At 38.4% G+C, this 26,887-nt stretch overlaps 1 gene segment (V, D, J or C); it reads right to left on the bottom strand.

The window, feature by feature from the left end:
* Window positions 1-791: 791 nt before the first annotated feature.
* On the bottom strand, window positions 792-13,524 carry LOC141504448 (immunoglobulin heavy constant epsilon-like). The segment is given in 7 exon segments: window positions 792-1,052; window positions 5,992-6,116; window positions 9,769-10,098; window positions 11,040-11,360; window positions 11,767-12,096; window positions 12,405-12,707; window positions 13,497-13,524. Coding segments are annotated over 7 exon segments (1,698 nt in total).
* Window positions 13,525-26,887: the final 13,363 nt, after the last annotated feature.

Here is a 26,887-nt window from a genome sequence, read left to right as displayed (position 1 = left end):
ATGATGATGATGATGATGATGAAGATGATGATGATGATGATGACGACGACCAACCCTACCCCCAAAATCGCCATAGCAACAAGAGAGCGTTCAAGACAGAAGACCCAGAGCCACCTCATGCCTCACGCTTTCTCCTGGGCTGCCCTTCAGTTATTTGGAAAAATCACAGACTTGGGTAACAAACCTGGAGAGTTTTACAGGCCCCTGGGGAGCAGCAGACCACCCAAAAATACCCTCAGGAAGGACTAGAAAACCAGTGGAGGAGGGCTCACTGTGAAGCAAGGGCCATTTCAGGGGCCAAACAAGCCGGGGCCCATAAGGGGGTAGGTCTGATCCTGAGGGGCACTAGCAATGTTGGGGGTGGGCGCAGAAGCAAAGCTGGTCTCGGAACCGACTGAGCAGACTTACTCCAACTGGACTGAGCTGCCTGGCATGCCAGTGGGGAGGAGCTGCAGATGCCCCTGCATGAGGGGTAGGGCACACCACAGGGGTTGGGGATCCCATGGGATAACCCCAGCTCATGGGCCCCACGGAAGCCTCCAAGGCACTGGTGGCGTAGTGGGCTTGGAGGGCCACCTGGTAGGGAGAGGGCCCCTCTCTGTAGTTCTGGAGCCAGTTCTCAGACATCTGGCCGCTGGGTCTGGCATAGTCTTTGGGACAATTGTCCACGGGGTCCACTTGAAACAAAGTGACTGAAGCCTAGGGGTCCGGTGTCTGGTTCCAGCTGAGACAGCCTGTGGTCCTGGGACTGGGGGGCATAGTAGGGGGTGCCTTCTGCGGTCTCTTGACTTTCAGCTCTGGCTCTGGAACCAGGTCTTGACCTGCTTGTAGCTCAGCCCCAGCTCGCGGATCAGTTGGCAGCCCCGCTGGGCAGTGATGTATCTGGACAGGGCGAAGCTGGCCCGCAGCGCGCGCAGCTGCTCAGGACGGAATGTGGTCCGGCTCTTGGGCCTCCAGCCCGGCTCTGGTCCACGCGGTCCTCCTGGACCCTGGCGGGGGGGTCCGGCCCGGGCATGGGGGGGGGCAGGCTTGTCTGGCTCAGCGGCCGCGGGCTCTCAGCGGCACAGACCCATTTACCCTATTTTTAGTTCTCTCTCTCTCTCTCTCTCTCTCTCTCTCTCTCTCTCTCCTTTTATAGGTTTTTGCAAGGCAATGGGGTTAAGTGACTTGCCAAGTCCATTCAACTAGGTAATTATTAAGTGTCTGAGGCAGGATTTGATCTCAGGTTCTCCCTAGTCCAGGGCCATGCTCTACTCACTCCACCACCTAGCTGCCGCCCCCCCCCCCCCCCCATTCTATTCCTCTTTGCTAAAGTGGAGTTCTTCTTTTGGAATAGAGGGGCCACTCTCCCAATCTTAATTTTTTTTTCCTGGGCAACTGTTTTCAGAGATAATTCTGGGAATCTGTAAGCTTTTGGTTCTTCCAAGGTGGTATGATTCAGGGAGTGGTGTGCTTATTTTTCTCCAGCTTGTGCTCTGGTCTGACTGACCATAAATACTTTTTGGTATCCTGAAACTGACCAGGGCCCCAGCTCTCTTGTGCCTGAAAACTCTTGTGTGCTGGGATTCTTCCTCATTCCAAGACTGAGACCCAGTGCTGTGATCCAGAATCCAGGATGGGCAATGCAACAGAGTCTTGCCCCATGCCAAAAAAGGGACCCTTATAATCCTCTTTTGATCAGTTGTATGACCCTTTTACATGAGAGGTCCTGAAAAAAACACCACTAATGCCACTGAATTAGCTGTCCGAAAGGCCGAAAGGCCGACTGCTGGTTTATTGGGGTGTGGTCTCTGCTGGATCATGTTCCACTTTCACCTTTTTTTGCTGATATTCTAAGTTGTCTTGATCTAGAAAATTGTTTTACTCATCTTTTTGGGGTTTCTGCCTCTCTAAAATTTGTATTGAGACATTATTTAAAGTTGTTTAGAGGGGAAATTGCTCTTTTTTCTGTCATCTTGACTCCACCTCATATGTTGGACCTTGAAGTCAAAGGCTTGAGGGAAGGTCAACATATGAAATTTCTAATACATGCATACAATGTAACCAAGAATGATTATGCTCAATAATTCCATTTATTTATTGAACTGTGCTTTGGAGTTTAGTAAGATTAAAAAAAAGAGGCTAAAAATCAGTTTGTTTCTTGATTAAGATACTGGTTAAAGGAGAAAAACCACCTAATTATTAGTTCATCTTGGAACATCTCAAACCAACAAATGATAATATGATGTTCTAGTTGGATGTCAGGAAATCTTGTCAGGGAGAATATTTAGAAATATTATGTACAGAAATTATAAATGTTTGGAAGTTCTATAGTTCCTCACCCCCCCCCCCCCACCAGAATGTTCATTTGACTCCCTCTTCCCATAGGATTTCACTCAGTTTTTAAAATTTTTTTAAAATTTAAAATTTCAATTTTTTAAAATTTATTTAAGGCAAAACTTGCCCAAGGTCACACAGCTAGGTAATTATTGCCCTGATTTCACTCAGTTTTAATGGGTAAGTTATTCTTGGTTTTAAGCCTATATTCTTTGCTTCCTGGACTAACATATGACAGACTCTCTACTCCTTTATTGTGCTGGCTGCTAAATTGCATGTGATGCTGAGTAGTGCCTCTCTGAAGACTCCTTACGATTCACTAGCCAGTACTGACAGAAACATTCTCCTCAGGCTTCATAGCATTTATCTTTCACATGAATCATTATACCATTTTGGGTACTTTGCTTGAAACACTGAGCCACAAAGCAACTAAGGGAAACAGAAATGAATGAACTCATATTGCCAATCCTGGGAACTAAGGTATGAGAAGTAGATGATGAGAGACTGTATGACATGACTTTTTTAGCTTATATTTTTCTGTTAAATAAATTTTGAGTTTTTTATTATTACTACAGAGTGATATTACATGAATCACTTTCAACTCTCACTAGTTCAGAGTAGGAAACAATATTTGGAAATGGAGTAGTGGTTGAATAAATGTTTAACACAAACAGGAATTTAAGAAGCTGAATGAAGCATTAAGGTATTAAATTTTATAGTTCCTTCATTTTTAATTTTTCTTTTAACACCTTAGGATTTGACTTTTACCCTGACCTGCATCAATTTGCTGAAATGTCTGACTCAAAATTCAGTAGTTCTTTCAGCAAGCCTGACTTTTCTCCCTCATTCTCTAGGACCCCTAATGACATTTATAATACTTCCTTCTATATATTTTGTGCATTTGAGACATCATATTCTTTCAGTTTTTTTCCTCTTTGAAAGCTCCTGTGTCTCCCTCATTAGTTATTTATTATACTTCAGGCTAAATGTAGTATTTCTCAAGTTTCTATCCTGAGAATTATTCTTTTTTTTTTAATGATCAAGTTTTTGAGTATCATCTTTATGCAAATGACTCAAATCTATAACTTCAAAAATCAAAGCCCAAATCTCTAAAATACCTCTCTCTGGAGGTCCCACTCAATGTTTCAAACTCAACATGTTCAAAATTGTGTCCATTATCTTTTCCTTTAAAATGACTTTTCTTTCTTATTTCATTTGCTTATTAGTGATATCACCATTCATCTTATCTCCCACTTTTGAAAATCTGATATGATCTTTGACTCTTCTAAATTTTTTTAAATTATTTAAGGCAGTGGGGTTAAGTGATTTGCCCAAGTCACATAGCTAGGCAATTATTAAGTATCTGAGGCTAGATTTGAACTCAGGTCAGTCTGACTCCAGGGCCAGTGCTCTATCCACTGCGTTGATCTTTGACTCTTTACTCTTTCATATGCTGTAGTTTCAGCCTTAGTTGACTCAACTGCATGGAACTAAAGATAACAATTTTCCCACAAAGGGTTGCCTGGTTCAAATGCAGAGCCAATACATTTTAGTGGGAAAAACTTCACAGAATCCAATCATTGCATGGAAAATTCCTTGAATAAAAATACTCTTAGACACTTCCCATAGTGAGAAACAAGAAAGACATAATTGATGACTTTTAAAAGTAGTTTTTACTTAGATACAAAAGGAAAACAATATCAGCCCTGAAAAAGAAAGGATTCTCAAGTGCAATGACAAATACTGTTGGTCTTACCCAGCTTTGCCCAAAGGTTCCTCCTTTTTGTTTTAGAACAGAGACTCCAGGTTTGAGTTGCTTGGAACAAAGACAGATTTTTTTTTGCTAAATATTGGTCAAAAAATTGCTTTGGACAGAAAGAGATGAATAAATGGATCTTTGGAAAGGCATCTCTCAGAATCCTGGGAACAGTTGTTTTTCTTGTCCCAACAAAAGGGTTCAGGGCTCTTTCTCTTTTAGAAGAAACTAAGTTGGGGGAGAGTAGGATGAGTGGACTAGGACTCTGTATTGTTATGTATTTGTTTGATGGACTCACAACAAATGAAGCTGAGAAAGAAGAAGCAGATAGAGCTGCATGTGGAGGTGCTGCAATTGGATGACTGACTTTTACCACAAGAATTTATATTTTGGGATAGAGACAGCAGACCTAAGGCAGAAAAAGGAGCAGAGCAAAGCTATGAGCTTTGACAAATCTCTAATCTGTTCTCTTTGTCTCTGGTTTCTGATCTGTTTTCTGGGCTGACCTTTATTCTATGAACTAAATCTGAGCTGGGTTCTAAGATTTGGGGTGTGGGATGGATTTTGTTCTTGTATTTAATAGGATCATAGACCTTAGAAGCCCTTTAGTCTAACTTTCTCCAAGATCTAGAGAGGCTAAATGTTTAAGGTGGAACAAATACTACATATCATAGGCAGTATTTAAACTTGCATCTTCTGATCCAAGGGCTCTTTCCTATGAATCTCACACTTATTTGAGCTCTGATTTTTGGACCACTCTCTATGCCATCCTGGCCTATGAATTCTGATTTGAATTGGATTAGAATCTAGTAGGTAGGTTCAGGATCTCATTCAATCAGAGAAGAGCACCTAGGTTTCATGAGTAGGAGAGTCCTGAAATGACCCACTATAGATCCCCCCCCACCAGGCTCCTTCTGTAATCCCTCCTCATTCCTACTCTGACCTGACCTGAAGAGGCTATCCCTCAGGAAATAAGAGATAGGGATATAGGGAAATAACCTAGGTTTATATCATGGGGGTCTGGGGCATGAAGTTCCATCAAGGTCATAGGTCAGTTGAACATCCTAGTCCTTGGGTCTGAGGTAGGGGCCTCCATGATTCTGCCACTAATTTACTATATGGCTTATGGCAAATCACTACCTATCTCTAGGACTCCATTTTCTCCTTTGAAAGGTGAATGGTTTGTCTTTGAGATTTCTCCTAGATTTAAGATGCTAAACTATATAGATCCAGTGCTATGAGTTCCCCTAGAGTTGTGATTCCTGACTCCTGCTTAGGCATATCTCATCTTGGACCCAAGGCAAGGGAACACTTCAAAGACTAAATTAAGGGACTTCGTTTCTTGTTTTTAGAAGTCAGGGAAAATTTATGGCCTAAGGTACAGGAGAAAGAAGTCTTGAACTCAGTGACCCAATTATGTGGATTCACTTGGGAAGAGATCTTCATGTACCCAGCAGATAAGGTACACTTGCCCCACATGGAGTCCTAGGGAAGGGGCTCTCCTAGTCTGAAGTTTAGGTGGCCTGCTGAATCATGTTCTTGTAGTCATGGAAGGTGCCAGGCTTCAGTTGCAGGACTGCAGAAAAAATCCACTTCACCTAAGGTAGAATGGGAAGTTAGGAGGAGAGATTAAGAAATAGGAAATCAATGGGGGGATTATGGCAAATCTGAAAACTAATGACAAATTTAGGTGCTATCTTCTGTCTTAGATTAGAAGTTCCTTGAAGAAACAATCTTTGACTCCTCTTTCATCTATATTCCCATCCTCCCTCTAGCTTCTCATCTTGGAATTTTCCTGGAGAACCTACATCTCAAAACATGGGATAGGGAGAATAAGGGAAGAACAAAATGATTAGAGTGATAACTAGTGGGAATAAACACCATATAAGGAGTCCTTTTAATTCCCTCTTTTCTCTGACCTTGAACAGTGTGACTGTAGCACTATAGCAAACGCTGAGAAGGAAGAGGACAATGAAGACATAGATGGTTGTCCAAAGGCCATCCAACTCCTCATTCTCTGTTTCTGTGCATGTGTCTTCTTGACCTGAAAGGAAAAATTGTTCATCAATTTATCTTCTGTTTTTCCCCCTTTCCTCTCCTCTTTATCTTTCTTACCCCTCTCTTCCCTGAGCAAAGATGCTAGCCTTTTCTCCTATCCTTGTTCCATTTGTAAAGAAGTGATTAGAAATTCTGTGTGTTTAGTCCCACATAAGCCTTTCTTTTGGGGAGCTGAGAGGAGTCATGGCCACTGAACTAGGGAGATAACAGTTTGTGTGACCTAGGTTGCAGGTCACACTTCAAGTTAGTACATGAGTATCAAATTAGGGGTTAATTTGTTGTTTTGTTGATTGTCTTTAAGAAAGTAAGGGAAAAAATATTAATAATGAAGATTAAATTAAAAGTGTTCCATTCATAGCACACTCTTACTTTGTATATATTTGCCTCAAATGTAGACTGGCCAATGTCATCCCGTTACTCTCAATTCTAGGGGCTGCAGGAGACTATGACTCTAGTCAGTGTCAAGTCTGAGAGAATTCATTGACATACAGAGGACATGATCAATAAATATGAACACATATACAATAGATAACTAACAAGATGGGTATGTTTAGTTCTCTCAAAGTGAAAGTTAAGTGACAGATTGATAAGGAAAAAATCCTGTGGCCTGGGAAAATATTTGGAAGGGAAGAAGGGAAAGGGAAAGGGAAAATTCTGGTCTTGGCTCCATTATCCATTATCCTCTGTGATCTTTGACAAATTGCTTTCCCTATGTGATCCTCAATTCTTTCTGGTACAATAAGATAGCTGAACTATATCAAACCCTTTCAGGACTAAGAAACCTTTCTGTTCTAAGAATCTATGATTCAGAGATTCCTGAAATGTAGACTTCAGATGTGTGAAGGGCTATAGAATTATTTTAAAGGGTCTGTAAATATGAGACAAGAATCACCCTCTTCACATTTACTTGACTGCAACAAAAGAAGCATAGTGTAAGAAACTACTGTCATATGAGGATTTCAATGACTTTTTGATATTAAAAAGAAGTTCTCATATTTGAAAAACTTGGAAACAACTGCTCTAAGGCATACCAATAAACTAGTAAATATCCTTAGTCTTTGGGGTAAATGTCCTGTGTTAGTATCTTCTATGAGAGATTATAAGAAAAATAAATTTCCAAAGCCCTACTTTCAAGAAGTTTCCATTCAAGGATGGGGGAAATGACAAAGAAGCATCAGACTGACAAGTCATCAGACTGACAATATTTTAACATATCCATTTCTTTTATGGATTTAATTATTTTCTATTATAGGGTTTGCAGTTCCCCCTTTCTTTTGGTTGGTCTCCTCTGTGTTTTCTTTTTCCAGTCTCCTACATATGTTGATTTCCATGTCTCTCTGGCATTCTATCAGACAGAGGTAGGAAATGAAGGATCTCTAGTTCCTTTGAACATTCTGTTTTCCCTACCTGGAATGCCTTCCCTTTTCTAATATAGCTAAACTACCAGTACTTTAGTTGTCAGGAATGGTACAGTGCTATGCACATAGTAGGTGCTCCATATATATTTTCCAAATAAATTTTCAAGAAGCCTTCTCCAAGAAGCCTTCCATGATTGCTTTAGTATAAGCTGGTTTCTTCTTTCTCTGAGTTCCTATAGGTTTTTGAGTCAGAAGCATACATATTGGTCTGTGGTATTTACTATTTTGTGATTTTATCTTATTTTTCCTAATTTGATGGCGATCTTTCAGAGGGAAGGACTGGGTCTGCCTGTGTTTTCTCAGAGTGTAAACTACCCAGAGCAAGGTCCAGATCTGTTCCTTTCCAATTTATTTTTCCCAGAGCAGAGGCTATCTAGGACTGAAAACAAAGAAATCTAGTTTTTCTTTCTCTTGTGTCTTCAGGGCCAATGGACTATAAAGTCTAGACTTAGGTTACAAATCAGGGATTCCTCTTCTTCTGCTACCTATTGGGGCAAAGCAGTATGCTATTCCTTCTGACATTTGGATGGGGATGTATTGTGTTAAGCAAAGAGTATCAAAATGCTCTGGGTGGTGGTGAGGGACAAATCTAAGAAGAACTGGCTAGAATAATTTAGAGACTATACTTTAGGTTGACCTGCCTTATTTCTGAATGTCTTTCTAGACTCTGGCATCAGCCTTATTGGGAATAGGGCAGGAACATGTCCATTGATCTGATGGATGAAAATGGGAATGAAGAAGAGACAGAAATGATGTGAATATGTATGTTAGTGTGAGTAGAATATGTCTCTATGACTTATTTGGGGGGTAAGAATGTCTGATTCTGAGAGTGATTGTAAATGTGTGTAATTATTTATATACATTTCAGAATTCATATTATTTTATTTGTATGAATATGTGTATGATGGCATGCAGATTATTAATAGGATATGGTGTCCAGTCCTGTGATTATGAACATGTAATTTGTATATGCTGTTACTTGTGTGTTTTGTTTGTATGTATGAATTAATATTCCTTTGCTGTATGTATTGGTGCTTCTGAGTTATCTTTTTGAAGGCATTTGAAGCCCATGATCTTTTTAGAGATCTTTTATTTGAAGGCAGAAGAGTATGTATGAGGCATTGTTTTATGTCCAACTTTGGGGATTTATGTGAATATGCATTTATGTGAGTGAGATACTAATAGAAAGTTTTTTTTATCAATAACAAATAATATTAATAACTGGCATTCAAGGTTTCCAAATAGCTTTTATAAATATGATCTCATTTTCTTCTTGTAGCAACCCTGGGTTTTGTGAAAACTTTTTTCCCCAGCTCACCCAGTAACAGATCCAGCTAGCTTAGAAAATGTTTGATTTCAAAACTATATGTGTCACAAACTCCTTGAGTCTCTTTCTTAATCTGGCAAAGGGAATTAATAATGCTTTCACTATCTGCTTCACAGGATTGTTTGTGAGGAAATTACTTAGAAAATCTTAAAATGCCATAAAATATGATTTGTTCCTCTGTAAAGTCTAGAATACATCTGTATCCAAGTGTGAATGTGAGTGGATGTCTGTATGTGTGTACCTGTGTGAAGTCATGTGTTTATGTGCACATATGCCTGTTCTTTTAGTAACACAAGCCCTGTATCAATGTCTCTTGAAGGGTGAGAGACCTGGTAGCAATATCTTCTTTCTAGACCTCAGCTTGTCTCTATTAATGGAACCAATTTCCCCCAGTTTCCACCACAATTTTTCTGGGTACATCTGGATACATTCCTGAGGCGGGGAGTGATCAATGGTTTAATTGAGACCTAAGCAACGTCAAAGCATCCCTGACACAATACAGAATCCTAGAAACTCAACTTTTGGAAGCATAGAGGCACTTGAGATCTTTCTAGTTTTAAGCATTCTTCCAGTGCAGGTATTACTATGACCTCCTGGATGAGTGACTCAAAAAATCACCTAAGTCAGGCCCAGTCTCTGAGAACTTCCAGAGGAGAACACAATCCCTTCTCACTCCACACCAGAGAAATTCACCATTCCCATTACCTTTCTTTCCACTCCCCAAGAACAGGTCAGTCCTTGGCTCTGATGTGGAGATTAGATATATACATTTATTGGATCCACTGTTGGGGTTTTAGACACTAGACAGATATAATCTCCTCTAGGGACCCAAAGGCCTTTTTGAGGAGGTGGGGAAGGAGGTCAGAAGGGGTGAGGTCTGGGTAATCAGTTACCAGCTGAATAGTGCAGACTTTTCTCAAGGGTGCGAGAGGGAGAAGGTAGGGCTTCATGCACTACTCGGCAGGTGAGGATGTGGCCTTTCTCCCAATAAGACCTGTTGACAATCATTCTGCTGTAGAGGAAGTAGGAAGGGTCAGGTCCATGGTCTTTGAGGGCCCGAGTGGTAGTATGGTGTCCTGCGTGGTCCTCCTTGTTATCGCTCAGCCATTGGACAGTAATGTCAGAAGGGAAGAAGTTGCGAACAAGGCAGGTGAGGGAGACAGTGTTTCCTTTTTCCTCTGGGGATGGAGGTAGCAAGTATACCTCAGGGGCTATCCGTTTGCCTAAGGGGGAGCCAGAAGAGATCATGGAGATGAGGATTATGGGTCTTTTCTGCTAAACCCTTTATTCCTCCCATCCCACCTCCCAGATTCTCAGCTGATTGGGAAAGAGCCCTTCATTCTAAAGCCTGACTCCCATGACTTTGTTATGTTGGATTGAAGTCTCTTCTATTTTCTCCTATCCATAGTTGTTTGTGGTAGGGGAATGGAAATAGAATGGGTCCAGGATGACTAGAGAATCAACTTGTCATTTCTACTGACAACTTTTATATTGATTTCTCTCCATTTATACAGTCATAGTTAGTACAGACCTCCGTTACCTCATTCCTGGAGTACTTAAAGAACTTTCTGATTGACCCTCCTGTTCCAATCCATTCCCCAAAATGTTCCAAAATGTTTCTGAAGCACAGGTCTGACCATGTCACACCCTTCTCACCATTTCCTTCAATAAAATTCAATAGCTCTCTAGGTCAAATATAAAATCTTCTGACTTTTAAAGTTTTTCACAATCTGGCCCTTCCTATGCTTGACCTCCCTTCCATATATTACAATCCACATATAGTGACCATTTTGTTGTTTCTCATACACAGCACTCAACATCTCCCAACTTAATGTTTTTTCACTGACCCTTATGTCTGGAATGTTCTGCCTTCTCACCTCTATTTATTGATTTCCCTGATTTCTTTCAATACTCAGTTTAAATCTCATTTTTTTTCAGTTCTTTTCTGGAACCTTCTGTTGCTGATGTCTTCCACTTATACTATTTATATATTTCATATATATGCAAACATAGTTGTTTACGCATTATCTTTCTCATTAGACTGTTAACTTCTTGAGGGTAGAGAATCATGTTTTTGCTTTTCTTTCTATCCTTAGAACTCCAATGTGCTAGTACATAGTAGGACTAATAAATATTTGTATGATGCTGATTTCCTCCTCTTTACCTGGAGCCTTGGAGATGGTCCTGCTGAGGGGGAAGGGCAGGTCAGGATGTTCTAAACGGCAGGTATAGGTGTCACCCTCTGTCCAGTCATCTGTCTGTACAGGTAAGGTTGAGGTGATTGTGAAAGTGCCATTAAATTGTGACTTTATCACTGTTGAACTTGGATTGGTGGGACCCCCACTTTCTCGGAACCAAGAAACCTTTACATCCTTTTCACTGGCCAGGTCCACTATCAGACATGTGAGCATGGGTGATTTGCTGACATAGAGATCAAAGGCACTAGGTGGACTGAGGTAGGCACTGATGCCCCGCGGGTCAGTATCTGTGGGGAGTGGATTAAATAATTAGTGAACTGACAAGTTTCTACCACCCTGCTGTCCCCAGTAGGCTCTCCTGCCTGTTTATTGTTCAATGTTTATTATGTCCAGCCGGGGCAGGAAGGTTATAGAACTAATAAACTCTGGATTGGGCCTATTTCCCATACCAACCTCCAAAAGCTTCATGTTTGTGGTTTCTATATCTTGGCTATCTGAAGCTCCAAACCTATAAACCTAAATTATCCCCACTAGGTACATCTATATGCCTGTATTTGTGATTGTGTGCTTAATATTTTTGTCTAAATAATTTACCTTTTGTCTAAATAATTATTCCTTTGTGTATATCTGAGTTATTTGTGACAATATTTCTTTGTGTGACTGTGCAACTATGTGACCATATATGGCTATTACCTGTACACTTTTGGGCACTGTCTTCATAGAAGCTGCCTTTATGTGCCACACGGCAGGTATAAGTCTTAGATGATGCCCACTGGCCCTGTGTGATGTTGAGTTCACTTTGAAGAGAAAACATCAGACCTCCTTCCCTCTTGGGCTTGGTTGTATAGGGGAAGAGGCTCTCATCTTCTTGTCCATTCACTAGCCAAGTCACTCGGACACTGGCTGGGGAGAAGCCTGAGACAAGGCAGAGCAGTTGGATGGTGGAATGAGCATCCCCTCGTGGGTCACAGGATGAGTGGAAGAGTTTCACCGTGGGTGGGATGATTGTCACAGGACCACACTCTAAAAGTAGAAAACAAACCATCAGAGGGAAGCCCAGATTAAGGAAGGGGGAAGGAATTGATGGGATATATATATATATATATATATACATATACATATATATGTATATATATATGTATATGAAAACAAGAAGTAATTCCCACTCATTATCCTTCTTCTATCCCATATTGATAGGAAAATCTTTTCTTAAAAGTCTCCAAAGAAGGAGACTATATTATCTTTCATCTTCCTTTCCAGAAGTCTACCTCCTCATTGTCAGAATATCCAACTAAAGCATCTTCTGTTATCATCCCCGGTCCCTTTCTCACCTTTGAGAGATACGTGTGTTTCAATTTTGGTTCTGGTGGGTGAGTGGTCCACTCTGCAGGTGAATTCCTGGGAGTTCAAGTCTGAGAAGGACTTGAGAAGGCTGGTAGTGGCATAGAGTCCAGATGAGGAATCAGAGACAGCTGGAAAAGTTGTGACTGTTGTATCCAGGTTTTCTGGGTTCCAGTTCACAGTCACTGGCTCAGGGAAATAACCAGTCACAAGGCAGCCTATGACATTTAAGCCTTCAGAGATTGGATCACAACAGGAAACCAAGGGAAAGACAGATGGAGCTGTGCTGGTGGCTAAAAGGCAGGAGAGGAATACAGATATAGTCATTATATCAGTCACTTGGCTAATTACTGTTGTCCCTTTCACCTAAAAACCAGGTATTACACTTGACTCTAACCTCTTCCTTTCCAAAGTTCTTAAATACCTTTTTAGTCTATGATATCCACTGATTTTCTCTCTTGCCTGGATCTGTGAAGCCCTTACAGGAATATTGAGTATGTTTGAGGTAAGAGAAGGGAGGAACAAAAGGAATTGATCCTGCTTACTTTACTGCTCCCCAAACAGGTTGAAGCTTTAGATGGGGGCTTAGTCACCCTCTAATCTTGTACCTCACACCTCCACAGGTCAGAATATAGGCAGCATATTTGCAGGGCTCAAACTAAGGCTAAAGTTGTCTCTGATTTCTCCTCCCTCCTTCCCAGTTTCTAGAGCAAATCTTTTCTTTCCTTAATATTCTGGCCATACCTCTGGCCTTGTTCCTGACCCCAACCATCATTTCATCTAAACCTCTCTTTCCACTCCCACCACACACTCATTTCAACTTGGGCTTTTATCACTCCTCCACTCTGCCTTTGTCAAATAGATCCCTCTCTCCCCACATTCTAACCTGGTCTCTGTTCCCTCTAATCTGGTCTCTCACATATCCACAGATCAGAATATAGGCTGCATGTTGGAAGGGCTAGAATTAGGGCTGAAGTTATCTCTGATTTCTCCTCCTTCCTCTTTCCAGTTTCTAGAGCAAACTTTTTCTTTTTTCTTAATACGCTGATCCTTGAGTACAAACACATCAACTCAGGCCATACCTCTGGCCTTGTTCCCGATCCCAATCATGATTTCATCTAAGCCCCCCTTTCTATTCCCACCACACACTCATTCCAGCTTGGACTTTCATCTCCTCTTCCACCTCCCTACTTCACTATATTTTTGTTGCCCCAAAGCTCCTAGATTTGGACAGAGCCAAGTACAATTGTGACTCATAGTTTAGTTAAGAAAGAACTCTCATCTTAGTCCAGTGACAACCCTCAGGAGAGATAGCCCCAAAGTAAGGCCTAGCTGAATACAGTTCCCCTAGGCCAGCCCAGGAACAATGCTGCTGTCATGTTTAGGAACAGCTTCTAACCCACCTAGCCCAAATCTGCCTAGCAACCTCTTGAGTGGAACTCAGGAGTACTTTCTTCCTCAGACCACCTCACCACGGGAACAATTCCCAAGCCAACTTAAGAGCAGATTCTAACCAAAACCAGCATAGAACCAACTTGGAGACTAGCCAAAGGACTTCTCTTGTTAAATTCTGGTACTTAGGGACACTCTCAGTTAAGCACAGGACAAATTCTTAGGTCAGTTCAGGCATAGGGATTATTTTACCTCAAGAATGCCCTAAAGTATGCCCCAAGAATAAGTTCTTCCTGATCCCATCATTGGAATATTTTAGTGTATTTAATTAGCAGTCACTGAGAGCCCACTACAGACTAGGAATAGTTCCTAGATAAGCTTCGGACCAACCTTTAGCCCAATCCAGTCAAGCTCAGGGACAGTCTCCACATCAGCACAGGAGGAGCCCCAAACCCAGTTGAGGAGGAGCACCCAGGCCAGCCTAGCTAGTCTAGGAATGGCTCTCAGCTGAACTCAGAACCATCATTAGCTTAACCCAACTGAACCCAGCACAAAACTAGTTCCCATCCCAACTGAGAAGAAGCTTCTGGACAGAACAAGAATATCTCTAACTCATTTCAGGAAGAGCAACCATACCATTTAATCCTAGTCTAGGAAGAGGTCCCAGGACAGGTCAAGAATCTGCTGGAGATTATCTGCACTTGGTTAAGGAACAACTAGCTTAACCAGGCCTAGCATCCAACCCAATCCAACTCAGGAACAGCCCCAACTCAACCTGGGGCATGTTCAAGCTAGCTTGAGCATGAACCCCAGGTCAACTCAGGAACAGACCCAGCTTAGACTATCCTGACTCAACATTAGAATAGTTGTAGGAGCAGTTCAGGAACAATTTCTAGAACATAAATAGCTTGTCACAGATAAAGCTGTGAGATTAGTTCTGAACCAGCTCCTAGCCAGTCCCTAGCCTCATCTAGCCCAGGACTAGCTCCTCAGTCAGTCTAGTCTCCAGGTCTGATATAGCTTCTAGACAGTACAGGAACATCTCTCAACCTAATTCTGGAAAAACCCAACACAGGAACAGTTCTCAGCTCAGGAGAAGCCTCTAGCATAGCGCAAGAACAGCCTTCTTCATCCTAGCACAGAGACAGCCCTCAGAGAGACTATGAACACTTCAAGCACAGCACAGGAAGAGTTCCCAGCCCAACCCAACCCAGGAACAACCTCTAGCCCAGGTCATCAGAAAATCCCCTGGACCGTGCTAGTATCAGTGCCTAACTCAGTTTGGCACAAAACACTTCAATCCTCCAACCCCTCTCTCTCTGGACCCAAAACCTACTTCAAAAACATTGTTCAAATGAACCAGGGTAGGGGGTGGCTAGGTGGGGCAGTGGATAGAGCCCCTGCCCTGGAGTCAGGAGTACCTGAGTTCAAATCCGGCCTCGGACACTTAATAATTACCTAGCCGTGTGGCCTTGGGCAAGCCACTTAACCCCATTGCCTTGCAAAAACTAAAAACAAAACAAAACACTAAAAAACCCCAAAACAAATGAACCAGGGTATCCAACCCATTATAAGAATTGTTCTCAGCCCAGATCAAAAGAGGAACAGCTCTAGCTTACTTCAGGAATAGTCCTTAGGCCTCAGTTCAGCTCAGGAGCAGCACTCAGACCACTCCTGAAACAACCCATAGGTTAGGCTGAGATTGGACTCAGGTTTAGCTCTTGGTCTCTGTTAGCTCAATAACATTCATGAGTTTCCAGTTAATCTCTGTCCCTGTAGCAGGAGTCTTCCATACTCCATTTAATCAGTCTTCTTATCTTTCAGTAACATTACTTATTACATTTATTAATGTAAAGTTACAATTCTATTACCTTAGATTAAATCTCTCCTCTCCCTCCTTCCCTTCCTCCTCCTCCCCCTCCCCCTCCCCCTCCTCTTCCTCCTCCTCCTCCTTCTTCTCTTCTTTTTCTTCTTCTTTTCTTCTTCTCTTCTTCTTTTCTTCTTCTTCTTCTTCTTCTTCTCTCTCTCTCTCTCTCTCTCTCTCTCTCTCTCTCTCTCTCTCTCTCTTTCTTTCTGTTTTTTCTCTCTCTCTCTCTGACTCTCCATCTTTTTCTCTCTCTCTCTCCAACTTGTGCTATATACCCCAATCCAGATCCAGTCTCTGACTAATCTGTCCAGTACTGTACTTTCTGTCTCTCTAATAGGAAAATCTCAACCTGGGTCTCTGATTTGACCCATACTCACTCTGGTGAGTGTTGGTCTTAGAGTGAATACTCTCCTCTCTGAAGACTTCCCCTTCCATAATACAAGGTGAGAAAGAGTAAACAAAATAAAGCATTCTAAGAAGCAGGGACAGGTAGAAACTTAGCTTCTACCAGTGGTCCCAAATATTGAATCTTTCTAGTCTTACCTCATTATCAGCTCTTCATTTTGGCAAAAAAGATGATGATCAAAGATCGAGCTGAGAAGGTCAGCATCAGGCTAGTTTTTGAGTTGGGTCACCTCCTGGGGTTTTGTTCCCTTTCTCTAGACCTGTCTGTGTAAAAGAACAGCAGGAATTGGAGAGAGGCAGACCCTTAGCACAATGGTAGTCACCAAATTCAGTCATCAATGTTATTTTTACTCCCAGAAAAGAGGTGGTGGGGGCTCTGCCTCAGTGCCCTCGGTGCTAAAAATGGGATGGAAAACCCCAGGGGCCATGGCCACACTAGGAAGTTCCCTTTCTTCTGTTCTTGTGGCAGACTGAGTGAAGGTTGAAGGGTTAGGGATATGGGTAAGGAACTGAAGGTGCTAAGAATGGGAGAACTAGACTAGGGCACAGATCTCAAGGTCATTTTTATCTCTTTCTGTCTTTACCTATTTCACTATATCTGCTTCAGTCATCTTCATGTCTTTTCATCTCTGCATTTTTTGCTGTCTTTTTCCAGCTCCATGTATCTCTAATTCTGTTTTCTCTCATTCTCCATTTCTCTCTCTCTCTCTGTCTATATTACTTCATCCATGTCTTTCTCTATTTCTTCTCTTTCTTTGTATCTACATCTTTGCCTTTTTTCTACTTCTCTGTCCTCACCATCTTTCTCTCTTGAAGCTCTTATTTCATACTCTTTCAATTTCTACATCTATCTGCATATGTGTCTTCTTCTTTACTTCTCTCTCTGTGCCTCTGCTACTCTTCTATGGTGTCAGCAAGATGGTATAATGAATATAGGCCTAGAATTAAGAAAAGATCTGAGTTCAAATCCAGACTCAAACATTTGCTAACTATGCAACCCTGGGCATAGCGTCTGCCATCACTTCCTTACCCATAAAATAGAGATAATAATAGTAGAACCTACATCACAGGATTGTTTTGAAAATCAAATAGGATAACATTTGTAGCATGTTTAGCACAGTGCCTGATACATAGTTGATGCTTAATAAATGTTTCCTTCCTTTTTTCCCTTCATTCTTCTCAGAATCAGTAAGGACTCAGTGTGTGATATTTCCTTTTCTCCTTGTTTCAGCAATTCTTTCAGTTCCTAAATGCTTTGTCTGAAGCCTTTACTGTATCCCCCCAAAAAATTTCATGGGAAGATTCTGAAGGAATGTTTCTATCTTCAGCTAACAGATAGCTCTCCTAATAAATTTTTTAATAAGAGAAGTAGGAAAGATAGTCTGCTGTAGAGAAAGTTAGGAGAATATTTGGTAAAATTATTCTTGGCTCTTCACAAAAGGGAAGAGACAATCCTGAGTTCTGTTCTGGTGATCTTGTGTGAGCTCATGATTTAGAGAGAGAGAGAGAGAGAGAGAGAGAGAGAGAGAGAGAGAGAGAGAGAGAGATTAATCTATTAGTCCTTTGTCCTTCCTGGAGTTCCTAGTTAAATATATTTTTTTTTGGGGGGAAGAGGAAACTACTCAGTGCTTAAAAGAGAAGCTTCAGAACATATTAAGACATAGGGTGGAAAGCAGAGCAAAAAATTATATTCCTATATTTTATAAAAATAACATTGCTGTTGTTACAGCAACAATAACATCTTCTGCCATGAGTTAGTGCTAAGCGAGGATTAATATAAAAGTATTTAACTGAATGAATTTTACTTTAGTCAAAAGGAAGAGGGAGAAATAAAATTATCTATGTACATTCTACAAATTAGATAACAAAAGAATGACGTTATTATTGGAAGAATAGCTGTTGGGACAACAGGAAGTTGGGGTTTTTGATGTCTTTCTATACACAAATGTATATAGTATGGTCTACATATAAGATGGGGTGAATTGTAGTTTAATATAAATATTTCAAGGACTATCATGTAGATGAAGGATTCATTTACATAATTTTATGATGAATTCTACTTGTTCTCCATAACAACATACAGTGGACTAGAATTGCTAAAAAGGCAAATTTGGGCAATATTGCTTAACATTCAAAAGTGCAATGGACTTCTCTAGGAGGTATGGGGTATCCTATTTCTGAGGTCTTTAAAAGAATGACCACCAAATTAGAGAAGAAGTTCTTTTTTCCAAGTATGGGTTGAGGAAACAATATTGACATCTATTCCACTTCTGAAGATCTATGATCCTATGAGTTTTTATATTAAAAAAATCAATGAATCCACAAAGAAAAAAATCAGAACACAATTTTTTGCCAAAAAATATTTTTTTTAGTTTTTCCAAGTTTATTTAATTTCCCAGTAACAACAATTCTTAGCATTCATGTTTTTAGGTTTTTGAAAGACAAATGGGGTTAAGTGGCTTGTCCAAGGCCACACAGCTAGGTAATTATTAGGTGTCTGAGGTCAGTACTCAGTACTCAGTACTCAGTACTCCTGACTCCAGGGCCAGTGCTCTATCCACTGTACCACCTAGATGCCCCCTTATTTAATATTTTTCCCAGTTACATGTAAAAACAATTTTTAGCATTCATTTTTAAAGCTCTGAATGCCTCCTCTCCTTCCTTTCCCCATTACCCTACTGAGGAAGTAAGCTTCTGTACTCATTCAAAACATTTCCATAATAGTCATGTTGTAAAAGAAAATAGATTCCCCCAAAAGCTACTCAAGAAAAATAAAGTTAAATAAAAAGCAAAGTATGCTTCAATCTGTATTCAGACACAATCAATTCTTTCTCTGGAATGGTTAGATTTTTCTTCTTTCAGATTTGTCTTGGATCATTGTATTGCTGGGAATAGCTGTCATTTATATCTGATCATCTTAAAATATTACTTCTACTTTGTATATTTTATATTTCACTTTAGATCAGCTCAGCTAAGTCTTTCCAGTCTTTTTTTCTGAGAGCATCCTGTTCTTCATTCTTACAGCAGAATAGCATTCCATCAAAATCATATCCCACAATTTATTCAGTCAGTACCAAGTTGCTGGGCATTTTCTCAATTTCCAATACTTTGAAACCATGCAAAGGGTTGCTGTAAATATGTTTTGTACATGTAATTCATTTTCCTCTTTCAATAATCTCTTTGGGTTATAGACCATATAGTTTGATCGTCCTTTGGACATATTTCCAAATTGCTCTACAGCATAACTGAATCATTTCATTATTCCAATATGTATTAATATTTTATTTTCTCCACATCTCTCTCAACATTTGTCATTTTCCTTTTCTTCTATTAGCAAATCTAAGAGGTATGAGGTAGGGGTGGCTAGGTGGTGTAGTGGATAAAGCACCGGCCCTGGAGTCAGGAGCTCCTGGGTTCAAATCTGGTCCCAGACACTTAATAATTACCTAGCTGTGTGGCCTTGGGCAATCCACTTTAACCCCATTTGCCTTGAAAAAACCTAAAAAAAAAGAGGTATGAGGTAGTACCTCAAAATTGTTTTAATTTACAAAAGTTAGAGCATTTTTTCAAATGTCTATAGATAACTTTGATTACTTCATCTGAAAACTTCATATTGTTTGATAATTTGTCAATTGGGAAATGATCTTTGTTTTTATAAATTTGACTCAGTTATCTATATGTTTGAGAAATGAGATCTTTATCAGAGAAACTTACTTCAGAAGTTTTTTCACAATTAACTCTTACTATTTCCCTCCATTCTGTTTTCATCCTCTTTATTCTATTCTCTCTCTTCTTTCTCCCTGTCTCTCCTCAAAAATGTTTTGCTTCTATCTCCTCCCCCAATCTGTCTTCCTTTTTATCCCCCTCCCTCACTACCCTTCTCTTGTTCCCCTTGCCTCCTTCTTTCCTGAAGGATAAGAAAGTTTTATATTCAGTTGAGTGTGTTTTTTGTTCCCCTTTGAGCCAGTTCTGATGAAAGGTTCACTGAAACCCTGTCACCCTGTCATATTCTCCCTCTTCCCCTCCACTGTGAAAGCCTTTTCTTTCCTCTTTCATGTGAGATAATTTACCCTATTATATCTCTCCCTATCATTTTCTCTGAATACATTCCTCTATTACCCTTAATTTTATTTATTTTAGATATCATCCCTTAATATTAAATTCACACCTTTACTCTCTCTCTCTCTCTCTCTCTCTCTCTCTCTCTCTCTATATATATATATATATATATATATTATTCTTTTTAACCACCCTAATAATAAAACAATTCTTATGAATGACTATTATCATTTTCCTATATAGGAATGTAAACAGTTTAACTTTATTAAATCCCTTATGATTTCCCTTTCCCATTAACCTTTTTATGCTTCTCTCAAGTCTTATATTTGAAAATGAAATTTTCTGATCTTCTCTGGACTTCTCATTAGGAGAGTTTGAAAGTCCCCTATTTCATTGAATATCTATCTTTTCCCCTGAAAGAGTATGCTCCATTTAGTTGGGTTGGTGATTCTTGGTTGTAATCTAAGAATTTTTCTTTTCAGAATATTATAGTTCAAGACTCTATCCTTTAATGAAGAATTAATGTGTTTTCCTAACTGTGGTTCCATGATAATTGAACTGTTTATTTCTGACTGCTGGTAAAATTTTCTCCTTGACTTGAGAGGTCTGGAAATTGTCTATAATATTCCCTGGAGTCTTCATTTTGGGATCTCTTTCAGAAGGTAGACTCTTTCAAGTAGACTCTTTCAGTTTCTATTTTACCCTGTGGTTCTGAAATATCAGGATGATCTTCCTTGATAATTTCTTTTCTTTGTTTTTTTTTTTTAGGTTTTTTTGAAAGACAAATGGGGTTAAGTGGCTTGCCCAAGGCCATACAGCTAGGTAATTATTAAATCTCTGAGACCGGATTTGAACCCAGGTACTCCTGACTCCAGGGCCGGTGCTTTATCCACTGTGCCACCTAGCCGCCCCTGATAATTTCCTGAAAGATGTCTCGATTTTTTTTTTTTTGATCATGACTTTAGCTCAATAATTTTAAAATTATCTCACCTGGATCTATTTTCTAGGACCATTCTTTTTTCGATCAGATATTTCACATTTTTTTTCATCTCTACATTGTGCTTTTGTTGTTGTTATTTTTTGATTTCTCATGAAGTCATTAGCTTCCATTTGCTCAATTCTAAGTTTTTAAAGAATTATTTTCTTCAGTGAGCTGTTGTACCTCTTTTTCCATTTGGTCAATTATACTTTTTAAGGAGTTTTTTTTCTTTAGTGAATTAAAAAAATATTTTCCAATTACATGCAAAAATAGTTTTCAATCTTCATCCTTTTGCAAGATATTGAGTTCTTCATTTTCCTATTACCTTTCCTTCCCTCCTTCCTTCACATGACAGCAAAAAAATATGATATAGGTTATACATGTATAATCATGTTTAACTTATTTCCAAATTAGTCATGTTATGAAAAAAAAAGAATTAGACTTAAGGGGAAAAAATTCATGAGAAAGAAAAAAAGCATAAAAATGTTTTAAAAAGTAAACATAGTATGCTTTGCTCTACAATCAGACCTGATAGTTCTTTTTGTCTGGATGTTCTTGATCATTGAACTGCTGAGTATTGTACAATGTTCTCCTGCTCTCTTCTGCTTTCTTTACTCAGCATCATTTCATGCAAGTCTTTCCATGGTTTTCTGAAGTCAGGACACCTATGACTTTTTTTTTTTGTAAAACAAGAGTATTCCATAACATTCATATACTATAGCTTGTTCAGTCATTCCCCAATTGATAGACATTCCCTCAATTTTCAATTCTTTGCACTCTAAAAAGAACTGCTATAAATATATTTTTTTTAGATTTTTGCAAGGCAAATGGGGTTAAGTGGCTTGCCCAAGGCCATACAGCTAGGTAATTAGTAAGTGTCTGAGGCCAAATTTGAACTCAGGTCCTCCTGACTCCAGGGCTGGTGCTCTATCTACTGCACCAACTAGCCACCCTACTTTGTATTATTCTTGATCTTTTGTTCTTCCGGATGAATTTCATCACTGTTTTTTTTTTCCAACTCTGCAAAATAATTTTTTTGGTAGTTTTATTGGTGGGGCACTGAATAAGCAGTTTAATTTAGGTATAGTTGTCATTTTTATTTTTATTAGCTTGGCTGAAACAGCAATTGCCACTTTTCCAATTTTTTTAGTTTTTTTGCAAGTCAATGGGGTTAAGTGACTTGCCCAAGGCCACACAGCTAAGTAATTATTAAGTGTCTGAGGCTGGATTTGAACTAAGGTCCTTCTGACTCCAGGGCTGGTGCTCTGTTGACTGTGCCACCTTGCTACCCCAACTTTTCTAACTGATTAGGTCTAATTTTTATTTGTGTGAAAAGTGTTATATAATCATTTTCATATAGGTAAGTACCCAAGTATTTTATGTTGTCTATAGTTACTTTAAATAGAATTTCTCTTTCTATGTCTTCTTGTTTGACTTTTGTTGGTAATATATAGAGATGCTGATGATTTATGTGGATTTATTATATATCCTGCACCTTTACTAAAATTGCTTATTTTTTCAGGGGGCTTTTTAGTTGATTTTCTAAGGTTATAATCTAAATATAGCATCCTATCATATACAAAGTTTGAGAGTTTTTTCTTCATTACCCATTCTAATTCCTCAATTTCTTTTTCATTTTTTTTGTTAAAGCTAACATTTCTAATATAATATTGAATAATAGTAGTAATAATGGGCATCATTATTTCACCCTGATCTTATTGGGAATGCTTCTAGTTTATTCCCATTTCATATAATGCTTGTTGATGATTTTAGATACTACTTATTATTTTAAGGAAAACTCCATTTATTCCTAATACTCTAATGCTTTTTAATAGAAATGGGTGCTATATTTTGTCAAATGCTTTTTTCAGCATTCCTGTTAATTTTGTTATTGATATTGTCAATTATATTGATTTTCCTATTATTGGAACATCCCTGCATACCTGATATAAATCCTACCTCATCATAGTGGATTATTCTAGTGATAACTTTCTTTAATCTCTTGACTAAAATTTTTTAAAAAATCTTTTGCATCAATATCATTAGGAAGATTTGTCTATAATTTTCTTTGTTTGTTTTACTCTTCTTGTTATAGGTATTAACACCATGTTGATATCGTAATAAAGAAATTTGGTAGGAGTATTTCACCTATTTTTAAAAATAGTTTTATATAAAATTGGAATTAATTGTTCTTTAAATGATAGAATTAGCTTCTAAATCTGTCTGGGTCTGGTTATTTTTCTTTTCTTTCTTTTACTAGGTTTTTTGCAAGACAAATGGGGTTAAGTGGCCTGCCCAAGGCCATACAGCTAGGCAATTACTAAGTGTCTAAGGCCAAATTTGAACTCAGATCTCCTGACTCCAGGGTCAATGCTCTATCCAGTGTGCCAACTAGCTGTCCCACTGTTTTTTCCTTAGGGAGTTTATTGAATGTTTCTTCAAGTTCTTTTTCTGAAATGTGGTTATTTTTCTTAATAGAAGAAATCTGTTAATTTGGACAATTCATATTTTTGAAAATATTCATCATTTTATTTAGATTATCAAATTTATTGGCATAGAAATTGGCCAAAATCATTCTAAATTTTGTGGTGATTTCACCCTTTTCATTTTTTATACTAGTAATTTGATGTTCTTCTTTAATCAGATTAACCAAAGGTTTATCTATTTTATTGGTTTTTTAAATAAAAACCAATTCTTAGTTTTATTTATTTGTTAATCTAACTTTCAATTTTATTATTTTCTATTTTTTATTTTCAGAATTTCTAATTTGATATTTAATTAGGGATTTTTAATTTTTTCTTTTTCTAGCTTATTTAGTTTTATGCCCAATTCATTGATCTCCTTTTTAAATTTATTCATGCAAGCATTTAGAGGTTTAAAATTTCTCCTGATAACTACTTTTGTTTCATCCCACAAATTTTGGAATGATGTCTTATCTCATCATTATTATCTTGAATGAAATTGTTGATTATTTCTATGTTTTGTTGTTTCCTCCTTTAAAATTAGGTTATTTTGTTTTCAATTATTCTTCTAGTTTATTTTTCCATAGTCCTTTATTGCATCATGTTTTGAAAAGGATGCAATTAAAATTTCTGCTTTTCTGCTTTTGGTTGTGAGGTTTTATGCTCTAATACATAGTCAGTTTTTGTGTAGGTGCCATATACCACAGAGAAGAAGCTATATTCCTTTTTATTCCTATGGAAGTCTATCACATTTAACTTAACTAAAATTCTATTCATCCACTTGACTTCCTTCTTGTATGTTTTGTAGCTAGATTCATATGATTCTGAAAGAGGGAGGTCCCCACTAATGTAATTTTTTCTATTTATATGCATCTCTAACTCCTTAACTTCTTCTCTAAAAATTTGGATGCCATACTACTTATGTTTAATATCTATTTAATATTGATATTACTTCATTGACTATGGTACATTTTAGGAAGATAGTTTGCTTCTTCATTCCTTTTAATTTTTGTGTGCTGTTACTTTTTCTTTTTCTGAGGTATGAATGACCACCCCTGGTTCTTTTTTTAAATTTCTGCTTACTTTTTACTTTTACTTATATTCTGCTCCAATCTTTTACCTTTACTCTGTGTGTAACTTTTTGTGTCAAATTTTATTTATTCTAGAGAACAAACATATTGTAAGATTCTGGTTTTTAATCCACTCTGCTATCCACTTCCATTTTAAGGGAGAGTTCATACCATTCCCATTCACTGTTATGATTCCTAACTCTGTATTTCCCTTTATCCTATCTTCCCTTTGTTTTTACTTTTCTCTCTCCTTTCCCTTATTTATCCTCACCATCATTTTACTTTTTACTGTTGCCTCCCTCAATCTGCACTTTTATCACTATATTTCTCCTTTTCCCTCCCATTTCCCACCCTCTCCTTTCCTTTTCTTTTTGTTTTCTTTTATCCTTCCTTCCCCTCCCCACTCCCATCTCCTGCTTCCCTAAAAGGTAAGATAAATTTCTAAATTGGAAATGTAGGTTATTCCCTCTTTGAGTCATATCTGTCGAGAGTAAGATCTAGTTAGTGTTCACACCTTCCCTTGTTTCTCTCTACTATACTAAGTCCTTTATGCCTCTTCCTGTACTGTTAATTATCTTCTAATGCCTCCACCTTCTTTTCCTATCTGAATCCTTTTTTCCCATGTCCTTATTGTTTTATAAGTCTTATTGTCTTGTAACCATTCCCTCTATCAAAAGTATACTGTTCAATTGTATTAATAGAAGCATAATTCTCAATAGCCATAAGCATCCTTATATCATAATCAATTTATATTTATTTCCTCTTCCCAAATACAATTCTTCTAGCTATTTCAGTATAAATACAATGCTCAAGAGCTTATAATTTGATCATACAACAACCATTTTATCCTCACAACCTGTCCTATTAACTGTCATAAGAGAAATAAAATTCTCAAGAGTTACAAATATTGTCTTCCTGTGAAGGGAGGTAGACATTTTAGTTTTATTGACTAACATTTTCCCCCTTTCCATTTACCTTTTTATGCACTTTTTGAGTTTTGTATTTGAAGATCAAATTTTCTGTTGAGGTCTGGCCTTTTTATTGAGATATGTTCAAAAATGGTCTGTTTTGTTGAAAATTCATCTTTTCCCCTGAAAGAATATCCTGAATTTTGCAGGTAGTTGATTCTTGGTTGTGATCTAAGCTAATTCGCCTTCTGGAATATTATTTTCTAGGCCCTCTGATCCTTTAATGTTGAAACTGAATCCTGATTGTGGCTCCCTGGTATTTAAATTGCTTCTTTTTGACTGCTTGCAATATTTTCTCCTTTAACTGATAATTTTGAAATTAGGCTACAATATTCCTTGGGGTTTTTTATTTTGGGATCTCTTTCAGGATATGATTGATGGATTCTTTCAAGGACCATTTTGTATTCTTTTTACATATTTGGACAGTTTACCATGATAATTTACTGAAAGATATTATCCAGGCTCTTTTCTTTTCAGATCATGGACTTCAGGTAGACCAATAATTTGTAAATTATCTCTTCTGGATCTATTTTCCAGTTAGGTCTATTTTTTTCAGCCCTTTGGTTTTGTTTGATGGAATCTTGGAGTCTCATAGAAGCATTCATTTACATTTGTCTGATTCTAGTTTTTAGGGTTTTATTTCTTCAATTAGTCTTTGTGTTTCCTTTTCCAAGTGGTTAATTTTGTTTTTAGGAGAGTTGTTTCTTTTTTGTTTTGGTCAATTTTATTTTTAAAATTCTTCAGTCAACTTTTCATAATTCTCCCTCATGACTCTCACTTCTTTATGTTTCTTCTTCCTCTCTTTTTCTTAAAAAAATCCTTTTTTTGAGGTCTTCCAAGTGGTCTTTTTGGATTTGAGACTAATTCATAAACTCTTTTGTTTATGTAGACTTTTTTTTTTTACTGCTTTTCCTTGTGCGAGGTGGCATTTTTATCCACCTCTCAGAATAGTAATTATCAATGGCCAATGCTTTTTTTTTTTTGGTTGTTGTTCATTTTGATGGTTGAATTATGTTCCTGAGGGATAGAATGTATAGACTTAACCTTTTTGTGATGGAGGTCTGGAGTCTGATTCTACTCTTTCTGTTCTGGTATTTCTGGTGTTTGGAGTTTGCTTATTGCATTAGGGCAGCCCAATATTATACCAGTATTCAGGGGCTTGAATCTTGCTCTCTGAACTAGGGTTATTACCTTCACTGCTCAGTCCAGGACCTGAGCTGCTCTGGAACCCAAACTGCATTGTGCCCAAGAGGTTCCTGCTGACTTCCCAG

The sequence above is a fragment of the Macrotis lagotis genome, chromosome 1, assembly GCF_037893015.1.
Source record: "Macrotis lagotis isolate mMagLag1 chromosome 1, bilby.v1.9.chrom.fasta, whole genome shotgun sequence".
NCBI classification, from domain to species: Eukaryota; Metazoa; Chordata; class Mammalia; order Peramelemorphia; family Peramelidae; genus Macrotis; species Macrotis lagotis.
This window is presented reverse-complemented; position numbering and strand designations above follow the sequence as displayed.